Below are 10,579 nucleotides of genomic sequence, written 5' to 3'. Positions count from 1 at the left end.
GTATTTGAGCTGCACGTGAGAACGTCCCAATTTCTTGCTGAAGAGATTTCACAACTTGCCATGCCATTCAGTAAACTGTACGTGTTGCTTTTGCTCATCACTACTGTTACTTCAACTATATATGTGTGTTGCCTTCAGATAAAATTCTTCTGTTGTGCCTGCAGCTTAGTTGACAGTTCTACTGCAAGAAAGCAATGGGCACACAGAGGAAACAGAGTGAATCTGCAAACAGGATATCACAACTCAACATTTTACAGATCATATGAAAGCAGCCCAACCCGCTGAAATACACTGCTCTGTGTTGTAAAAGCGTGGCAATACATTGCTGTACGTGTATATTGGTTAAGTTGTGATGAACATATCTGCAACAAAGCTATGGCCGACGATCGGCAGTAACGGAATTAGCCAATGATGAGTGGAGTTTTGATTCTATACAGAACAATGCAATAGTATCTTTTGATCTTCTAAGTTCTAACTAGTGTAAGTTCATCTGAATGGTCAACTGAAGACAAGGGCCTGAAACACCTCTCAAAACTCAGCCAATTGAACCACCTCTTGTTCTTGGGTATTATGTATTATCAGTGTGGTTGCTGGATCAGTTCAGGTATAAGCCGGAGCAAGAAACCCAGCTGCTGCTGTGAGAAGGCCTGATGCTTTGCTCCAACCAAGTCGACACCACTCCCTAGCATGCTCTGATTGAGGACTGGTTTACTGAAATCTGCCACAGCATTTGAGATCTCCTCCACTAGATCAACAATAACGCCATTTACGCCCATCAAATACTGGATGTACACAGCCTCCCACACATTACTGCAAATCCACCAGCAAACCCACGAATAAAGATGATTGAGGAAAAAAAGAGCAGCGCCAACATAACAGAAGGAACACTAGGCAAATATGCTGCTTACTTGAGCTGCCCATAGGTCAGAAGTGCAAGGTTGGACTCTTTTGCTCTAAGGACTGCAGAGGGATTCTTTAAAACCCCTCTTACCTCTGATACAAGTCCATGCAACTCGTACTCTAGGCAGACCCGGATAGCTTCATCAAGTGAGTTCCTTCTTGAATCTTTGTGTTGAGCTGTTCCTCCTTCTGTTAAGAAGAGTACCTAATGCAAGAGTGCGAGAAATAAGGATGATGATAAGACCTATTCAACGTTTTACTAAATGCTAATGGTTACACATCCAGATTGGATATAAAACCGTGCAATCTAACATCAGAAATGTCAGTCTAAAAGAAATAAGAAAGTATTGGTTTACACTGAAGCTGTCTGCATTTACATACATTTCTCATCCATTTTGCAGGTCAATGAAAATTCGTAATCGGCTACTTCTCATCATAAGAAGGTATTTAGAGTCTGCTGTGTTTAAATTATTGGGTGTGCTTCAATTTCTTCTACGTATGATCATTTTTTCCCAAGTAACTACCAGATATATGGTGTAATTTTTTTAGATAATGGATTAAATAAAACTCGGTCTCTACATCCCGAAAGATATATGGTGTAATAAGAAGGCTGAAATACAAGTGCATCACGAGTTTGCAACCTGATTGTTCTGCACAAGGTTTATAGGTTTTGATATTCAGTTTGGAAGTTACAGACCTGCTAATGTAAGATTTTTTTTCTTTTCTTCACTTGTGTCAAAGAAACTACCGAAATTACAGCTAGTTAAAATGCTGAGGAAACATTTGACATTTTGACCTTACAATTCATATATGTAATATGAGAGGTTTCTAATAATACTTACAGGATATAAGCTCTGAAGTTCCCTCATAATCCTTGCCGCATCGGGATGGAAGGTTGAGAAAAATACAGGCCTATTGCTTGCATACTGAGAAACAACCTATCAAAAAGCATATGATGGTGTTATGGTCATCACCTCACAGTGACCAAATTACTGGATGTGAGTTAATTGATATCGTGTTACATGAACAAAGGAAACAAACCATACTTGCAATACAGCTTGAAGCGCACGGTCAAGTTGACTCCTTTCATAGAAGATGTCATCATCAAACTTTAGCTCAATGTTAAATCCTAGACGAGGACTGACACGTTCAAAGACTTCTTGCAATGTGCATAGGGAATCATCATCTTTTGCGCTCCAGTTAACAACTCTACCATCGCTGGTCCGTCTAAGCAATGGCTTGGAGATCTGAACAATCAACATAAGGGCAAGTTTACAAAATGGCATCTCAAAAATGCATTCATAACCATGAACTTGGCACAGCAGAAGCCAACAAAAAAAGGAGTAAATCACCTCATGGGAATTCTTTTGCGGCCCATATGAAAGAAATTCTTCCAAGAGAAGATCAGTAACACGCTTTGCATAGACTGCATCCTACACATCTTGCAAGAACAATCAAGAGTCAGGCGCTCTTCCTGCCATAGATGAACAGGGTACCACGTAAACCGAGCATAACAATGAAGAGAATGAGCAGAAAGGAACATACAGTTTCTTGTGTTAGGATGAAGTCATCATGGAAGATTATTGGGCAGCCATCTTTTGTAACCTGCAAGGCAAAAGGGTAATCAGTACATCAGGATAACTGTATGCTCAAACTGAAATCAATTGTACCAATCAAAAAAATTGGAAGAGAATGAATCCTATTGATTGCTGGCCCAGTGCCAACGACTTGATTTCACCAATGCAATATGATCTAAGAGTAGTTGGCAATGTATTAAGAACGTCCGCAGCTCAAAACAAGAACTGCAACTTCAAATCCTAGCACCTGCCTAATGGATATCTGCTACATCCCTGCAAAACATCCACCTAAAATCGCTCCATTCTTCATTCTTGACCAATTTAGCATGGTGGCATCTAGATCCTGGTTAAATGCGATTAAATTGATACTCCTACTTGTGAGGCTTGTCCCATGTAGTTCCCTGGCTAGAACATTGCTTGCAATATACTTGTGTACTTAGCAAATTTCATGTCCAGCACCACACCAATCAGTAGCTACATCCAAGTCATACGCACGCTAGCTTCCAAATCTTGCATTGCCATGCTGCGGTGTCAAAACCAACCAATCCAAAGCCTAAACTGACATCCAATTCAAAGTCCAAAACAAACACAGGTACTACCAACAACGTGGAAATGGAAGCACGTACGTCGAACTCGGCTGCGCTGCATATATATACCTGGACGTCGAACTCGACGAAGGCGACGGCGGCGTGCGCGGCGGCACGGCCGAACGAGAGCAGCGTGTTCTCCCGCTCCCTCACCGCCTCGATCCGCGCCCCCGGCGGCGCCCCCACCGCGTTCATCCCCATCCCGCGGTGTCCCCCCACCACCATCCCCCGCTCCGCCAGCGAGAACGGCAGCTTCTCCGCCCCGCGCCTCCCCCCGGTCGCCGCCGCCGCCGCCGACGATGCCGACGCGCACGCCGCGATCCGGCACAGCGCCGCCGCGCGGGCCGTCGCCGCCGGGAGCGCCATTGGTGGAGGAGGCGTGGACCTTGCGGTGGTTGGTTGGTTGACGCGAAGAAAAGGATTTGAATATTTTAGACAAAGAGACATCACGGCGTTGGAATGTTCCACCGTGGCGGAGGGATCATTCGAATGGATATTCCGTTTCGGACACCGAATATTCCGTCTTGCAGATGGGTTCACGTTGGGCCTAGATCAAGTGGAGGCCCACATGGTCGGTCCCGGCCCGGCCCGTTAAGGGCCCCCGTATATGGCCCAATAAAGCCGCTTCGTGGAGATGATATACCAAGCAAGACGACGGCGGCGGCGGCGGCTTCGCGATTCCTCCCCTTCTCGTCGGCTCCAAGCAAAAGCGTAGCTAGGGTTTTAGGTTTTTGGAGGCTCGGAGCCATGGAGAACTCCGCCGAGATGCAGAGATTCATCGAGGTGAGTGCTCCTTGCCGCGGCTTATGATCCCGTGTGGTGCCGTGGGTGCGTGTACTACTCTGTTACTGAATTTTAGGGCTCCGTCTCGGTGTATTTTTGGTCATGTGGGTGATTGATTCACCGAGCACCGACTGCTTAGCTCTATGCGTTTTGTGTTGTGAAAGTGGGATGGGATTTGTCCCACTTTACTTTTGTTGGTGTGATTAGGTAGCTCCGGATCTGAAGTTTTCTGTTTAGACGAAGCATGACGATGCGATGTGGAGTGAAGGATGTAAATTTATGATTTATTCATGGGAATACTTGTTAATTTATTCATGAGTAGGTTGCTCAGTTGGGGCATTTACTGTCCTCTATTGTGGGGATTCAGGATTGTCGAGCCTACACATATGCCATTAGTTTGTATCTCCACTTGTCACATGTTTTGATTGGAACTGATGGTTCCTTATCTGGTTCATTGAAATCTCCATGTACATGTAGACCACCTAGTTGTATCAAAATATTTGAAGGAATGATCCTTCGAAGCAACACAGTCATGCTACTTAATTTCTCTACAGGAATACCGCCAGATTTGTGCATTGCATCATGCTTCATAGAACTAGAAAAATCCTGCCGTGAACAAACCAATTATGCACGATTATTCTACATATGTTTTTTTTTCTCGCCATAGTTTTGTTTAATGCATAGGCCCATGCTATTTTAAAACATGGCACCATATATGTTGATGTTGGGATTGATGAGCATAGGAGAAATCTGTTTCTTGTGTGTCAACTATAACTAGTATGTTCAGTTGATGCTGACCCTTTAGATATCTCTTACAAGTTCACAGCTGATTCTTACCTGAATATAACTCTGCAGCAAGAGCAGCAGAAGGCAATGGTGAGCGAGATGGTCGGCAAGCTCACAAGCGTGTGCTGGGACAAGTGCATCACCAGCACTCCAGGAAGCAAGTTCAGCTCCGGGGAAACGACTTGCCTGACCAACTGCGCTCAGAGGTTCCTTGACATGAGCGTGATCATCGCCAAACGGTTTGAGATGCAGTAGCATGGCAGCACCTGAAGTGGACTACTTATATCAAATGCCTCTTTTTTTTTTTCACTTAGCTTCCTTTGAACATGTGAACAAGGACAAATTTAACAGTGAATTGTTTTATGTAATTCTGGGACAAAAGCGCGCTGTTGTCTCCAGTTTTTTGTCATGTGATGCTTTGATCTCTACCGGCGACGCCCCATTTATATTGCAGGCAATCTCTAGGCATAATGCTTATTACTTCCGCAGTGCAATGATATTGATTAATCTTTTATTTGCTTAATGGTACCTTATCTTTGCATTCCTCGAGTTTGCTTGAGTGGATACCTGATGCCTTCGTTTTCATTTTTCCTTCTAAGTTTTTAGATTAGAACTGGCAAGCTGGAAGATGATTAATTTGTAGTCTCTGCAGTTCTTCATGTTGGATGCAATAGTCACCATTGATGATTTATAAACCATAAGTTCGCTTATTACTCCCTCCGTCCCTCTGTACTAGTACAAGTGCAACCTAGTATAGATGTGACATCGTAGTATTATGAATCTATATGCTATATTAGTTGTACTTGTATTGGGACGGAGGGAGTATTAATTAAGAAGCATTGAAGTGTTCTATTTGTCCCAAAAAATTTTGAAGGGAGAATAAACTTGTAACAGTCACATAAAAAAAATTTCATCCATGGTGATTACAAATCTTAAAGTCCTTTTTATCTGATTATCCTTCTTAAGGGGATTCTCCAGGTGATTTTATGCAACTGAAGTTTTCTTGTTGCTAGACTGGGAAGACCATAGTTCTCAGCTTTTGTTGTTAAACTGGAAACACATGTATAGTTCAAGCTTCCCTCCAACATGATGATTGTGCTACAGTTTCACTTCCTACGAAACGAGATACATCAACTTTTATTTTGGTTAGCTACAGTTTCAGTTCGGGGAGTCGCCCTATACGATTTAGATTCAAGTTACTACCTCCATATTTTAATGTATTACGCTGTTAACTTTTTATCCAATGTTTGACCATTCATCTTATTCAAAAAATTTATGTAATTATCATTTATTTTATTATGACTTGATTTGTCATTAAATGTTCTTTAAGCATGATACAAATATTTTCATATTTGCACAAAAATTTTAAATAAAAAAAATGGTTAAACGTTGGTCGAAAAGTCAAATGGAAAATACGGAGGGATTACTTTTTTAAGGGAGTTAAAGTGGAGTTTTTCCTCGATGGAGTAACTAATTTGAATACGGGCCGTTCCAAGGATGCAACAGCGGCATGAAACGAGCCAGCCAGCAGCCCCCGGCCCAAAACCAAACGGCAGAGGCTCGCGGCCCATGAATATATAAAAATAAAAATAAAAAAGAACACGTCACCAAGACGTCACACAGGGCTGACTATGCTGCTTCCCCCACCCACCGAGACGTGGGCCCCACCCTCGCGCGCCCGCCCCGTCGGACCGCAGACGCGACGCGCGACCACGTCGCTTTCGGTCTTTTGGCCGCTGCGCTGCCGCCCGACGCGACCCACCTCCACCCCCCCAAACCCGAAGACCTTCCCTTTCCCCTTCCTCTCTCTCTCTCTCTCTCTCTCTCTCTCCCTCTTCCCCCGCAACCCCCACCTCCTCGTCGCGGGGGGGGGCCCGTCTCGGCTGCGGCGGCGGCGGCGGAGTAGGCCACGGTGGTGGTGGTGGTGGTGAGTGGGGGGACCATCGCCGCTGGTGGTCGGTTCAGTCGGGCGGGCGGGCGGGCTCACCGGTCGTTGACGAGGAGTTTGGTTGAGGGGGGCCCTGCGGCATCAGCGGCGGCGGCGGGATGTACGTGCCGCAGCCATCTCGCTCCGATGCGGCCGGCCGCGACGCCGGCGACCAGCCTAGGGTTTACCAGGTTTGGCGGGGAAGCAACGTAAGCACTCTCTCTCTCTCTCTCTCCCTCCCTCTCTCTCTCGCCTTTGCCGCAGGGTGAAGCTGGAGCTGGATCTGTACTTAGCGGCGCACTATGCGCAGTGATCGGTGAGATGGGAGTGCTATCTGAGGGATCGGCTGGGGGAATTACTCGTTTTTTATGTGATTTGGTAGTGGGGGTTCGGTTTACGTTTTTGGAGATCGATCCTACAGCGTGATTGGAGGACCTGGTGTTCGATTTTGGGACTCTTTGCTTCACACCTGATTGGGAAATGACTGTTTATGAACTCTATATTAGACTATTAGTGTGCTGTGACAGTTATGTTCACTTGTGTTGTCATAAGAAGCTGGAAACATAGGTCCCAGTATCATCGATAATTAGTTATTTTGGTTTTGCTCTTATTTGTTTTGTCATTTTTAACTCACATGACCAAGAGGAAAATGGATAGATTTGAGTTGGAGTTGTTTTGTTATCTGCCAGTTTAATGATCATGTTCAGTATCTATGGTGAGAATGTCTATGCTAGTTGAAAACGATTCGTCTAGTCAAAATAGGAATGAAGCGAGCATCTGTGCACAGTTCGAAGTTATACAAGTAAGATATTGCCTATCAATCGTAAACTGATAATCATGAGTTCATGACTTTAGCTAAATTTAGAAGTTAACGGTTTCATAAGTTCTAAGACTTTTTTCTGCAGAAATTTTGTACCTCATCTTGTGATACATTTGGTTCTGCCTTTTGTTTTTCACTTGACATGATTCAGAATCGAGATCTGCATTTGCTAGTGGACCAACAAATCTTGTAGCTAACTCTTAAGATATACGCTGGTCTTCATGCTAAATATTTTGATGAGCTGTGTCATGTGAGTGTGACTTGAGCTCTACAATATATTGCATTTTATTTCCTTATACATTTGGGCATTTGGCTTGGTAACAACATGTTCTTGATAGAAGTTTGTTAGTCATTGGTCAACTTGTACTTCTTTAGCATACAAACTCGGAGATAATCCAGTGGAATTTTGAAATGCCATCAGGCCCTGCTTTGGTGAGCTTCAGCTTTAACCTAAAAGCCGATAGCACAATATAAGTGTAAGGTCCTCCATACAGGGGAGAGCTTCTCTCTGTTGTTATTTAAGTTGTCTGAGTATTGCACGAAAAACAAATATAATGTTTGCTATGAGTGCTTGCAATTGGATTTGATGGAGTTCTGATGGTATCCATTTATATTTTGTATTTTGAAGGAATTCTTCTTGCGAGGGAGGTTTATATTTGGGCCTGATGTGAGATCCATATTTCTCACTATATTCCTCATCGTTGCACCAGTGGTGGCCTTCTGCGTGTTTGTCGCCAGACACCTCATTGATGACTTTCCCGGTGATTGGGGTATCTCGGTGATGGTTGTGGTGGTTGTCTTCACCGTTTATGTAAGCATACTTGTACAGTCACTATTTCTTTTCTTCACATCTTATAATAATAAGCAGTGGAATTCTTAGCCATCACATCTCCCTTGAAATGGTTTCATTTAGTGTCCCAGATCTTGCACTGACCATGGTTGCTTTTCATAATTTTTTCTGCATGTATTTCTAAGGTTTATACATTTTCAAAATATACAAATAACTAAATTGTTTTCATTTTATAGGATTTGACGCTGCTTCTCCTTACTTCTGGTAGAGATCCTGGTATTATACCTCGTAACACTCATCCTCCTGAGCCTGAAGGCTTTGATGGGAGCAATGATTCTGGAGTTCAGACTCCACAACAGTTGCGTCTGCCTCGGACAAAGGATGTCATTGTAAACGGAATCAGTGTGAGGATTAAATACTGTGACACATGCATGCTTTACCGGCCACCTCGATGCTCACACTGTTCGATATGCAACAACTGTGTGGAACGGTTTGATCATCACTGTCCATGGGTTGGCCAATGCATAGGACTTGTAAGTATCATGTTTTTCCAGCAGTTCTGTACCTATCCTTATCGTAGGAAAGACATGTGCGTATTTGTTTGGAGTTATTCTTCCAGTGCTTTTCATTGAGCTCTCTTCAAATCAACTTGAGCCTAATCATAAAGCATATTTGGTGCAGCGTAATTATCGGTTCTTCTACATGTTTGTATTCTCGACCACGTTACTCTGCCTCTACGTATTTGCTTTCTGTTGGGTGTACATAATCAAGATTAGAAATGCTGAGAGTTTGTCAGTTTGGAAGGCAATGCTAAAGACACCAGCCTCAATCGTTTTGATCATCTACTGCTTCCTTTGTGTATGGTTTGTTGGTGGTCTTTCTGTCTTCCATTGCTATTTGATGAGCACCAACCAGGTAGGTATTAGTTCGATTCAGCATTAATTTCCTAAACACAACGATTTCAATTCATTAGCTAATCATGTAGCCCTGTTCTTTTGCAGACAACTTATGAGAACTTCAGGTATCGCTACGATAGACGGGTTAACCCGTATAACAGAGGCGTTCTGAACAACTTTCTAGAGATATTCTGCAGCCGTATTCCTCCTTCAAAGAACAATTTCCGGGCAAGGGTCACAGTTGAGCAAGGGCTACAACAAACCCGTGTAGCATCAAGAGGTTTTATGAGCCCCAACATGGGCAAACCTGTTGGGGATCTTGAAATGGGCAGGAAGCCGGTGCCTTGGGATGAACCGAGGACAGCAGCTGATATCAGGGACTTGGAAGCAGGTCTCGGGGGCTTTTTGGATGAGAAAGAGGGTAGACTAACGCATGCATCCCCAGATCTGAGCAGGGACGACCTTCCAGCTGATCTCATGGAAGGACGAGCTGGCACACATTCAAGGCGGTCAAGTTGGGTTAATAGAACTGGAACTTCAGAATCAGTGGACAGTATGAATGCGCAAATAATTGCTGCTTGGGAAGCTATTCAGAGTGACCCTGTGCATTGAACTACCATGAAGTACAATTTGTTTACCATGTGCGCCAGGGTAAAGGTCCTGGATCATCTGTGTAATTCCAAACACGCTTCCTGTTGCTTTGTCTTTGGTAGTGCATGATATCACACGAAGCTTCCATGCGCTGTATGTGTGTCTGGTGTTTTAAGAAAAGTAGCCCAAGAGCTTCCGGTTTGGATGGGGTATCTGTATATATATTTGTTGGAACAGACGTATTTTGGTTTTCTCTTGATGCTTCCCAGGATGCCATTTACGGCCTGTTTGGTTGGAGGTTGTAGGAGGGATTGGAAGTTTAGAGGGATGATGCTATTAATCGTTGGGGAGTTGTTTTATTTGGTTGGGAGACATGAGAATTTTGGTGGGAATGCGGAATTGAGGAAGGAACTCCCTCCTTTTGAATACCTGGTAGAGGTTCCCTCCTTTTGAATACCTGGTAGAGGTGGTAATTGGGAGAGAATTCCTCCTTTGCTTTGCCTAAATAAATTTTAGCCATCCGTTATCATTAATGATCTAATCTTTAACTAAACTCCCTATCATTTTCCATTACCTCTACCAAACAAGATATTGAGATTAAAAATCAAATTCTCCTCTTAATCTCAGCATCCTTTTCCTCGAGTTGCCCAACAAACAAGTAGTTAAGTTTCTAAAATTGTGGATAACCAACAAAAAAAAAAACTCAGCTCCAATGCTGAACCAGCTGTGTATAAAATTAGCTTGTAAGATCTATTGCTGAAAATTAATTATGGATCCCCAGTTTTTGTAGAGTTTTGAGTCAATATGTCCATCAAAGAGAATAATATGAGTTGTGACCCATGAAGTCAACCTTTGGTCTTCTATTTCCTTGCAAAATGCTACTCCAGCTGCGAGCTTCCTGTATTCTATCTAGATGGGCCTG

General features: G+C 43.5%; 2 protein-coding genes across 3 annotated transcripts; one reads left to right on the top strand and one right to left on the bottom strand.

The window, feature by feature from the left end:
• Window positions 1-279: 279 nt before the first annotated feature.
• Window positions 280-3,449, bottom strand: LOC127781383 (glycerophosphodiester phosphodiesterase GDPD1, chloroplastic-like). Of its 2 annotated transcripts, XM_052308330.1 has the most exons (7): window positions 3,134-3,449; window positions 2,446-2,505; window positions 2,253-2,333; window positions 1,947-2,147; window positions 1,743-1,838; window positions 909-1,105; window positions 283-810 (listed from the first exon to the last, which is right to left on the bottom strand). In XM_052308330.1, the coding sequence occupies exons 1-7, from the start codon at window positions 3,428-3,430 to the stop codon at window positions 579-581; spliced, it is 1,164 nt and encodes a 387-aa protein (XP_052164290.1). In that variant the 5' UTR covers window positions 3,431-3,449; the 3' UTR covers window positions 283-578. The 2 variants fall into 2 exon arrangements, with proteins under 2 accessions (XP_052164289.1, XP_052164290.1); XM_052308329.1 differs by having other exon boundaries at window positions 280-810; window positions 1,947-2,333.
• A 3,161-nt stretch (window positions 3,450-6,610) lies between these two features.
• LOC127782507 (probable protein S-acyltransferase 7) lies at window positions 6,611-9,910 on the top strand. The gene is made up of 5 exons (XM_052309743.1): window positions 6,611-6,769; window positions 8,009-8,191; window positions 8,407-8,703; window positions 8,852-9,085; window positions 9,172-9,910. The coding sequence occupies exons 1-5, from the start codon at window positions 6,680-6,682 to the stop codon at window positions 9,676-9,678; spliced, it is 1,311 nt and encodes a 436-aa protein (XP_052165703.1). The 5' UTR covers window positions 6,611-6,679; the 3' UTR covers window positions 9,679-9,910.
• The last annotated feature ends 669 nt before the right edge of the window (window positions 9,911-10,579 follow it).

Source organism: Oryza glaberrima, chromosome 8, assembly GCF_000147395.1.
Source record: "Oryza glaberrima chromosome 8, OglaRS2, whole genome shotgun sequence".
Lineage (NCBI taxonomy): Eukaryota > Viridiplantae > Streptophyta > Magnoliopsida > Poales > Poaceae > Oryza > Oryza glaberrima.
The sequence above is the reverse complement of the archived record's forward strand: the minus strand, read 5'-3'. Positions and strand labels throughout refer to the sequence as shown.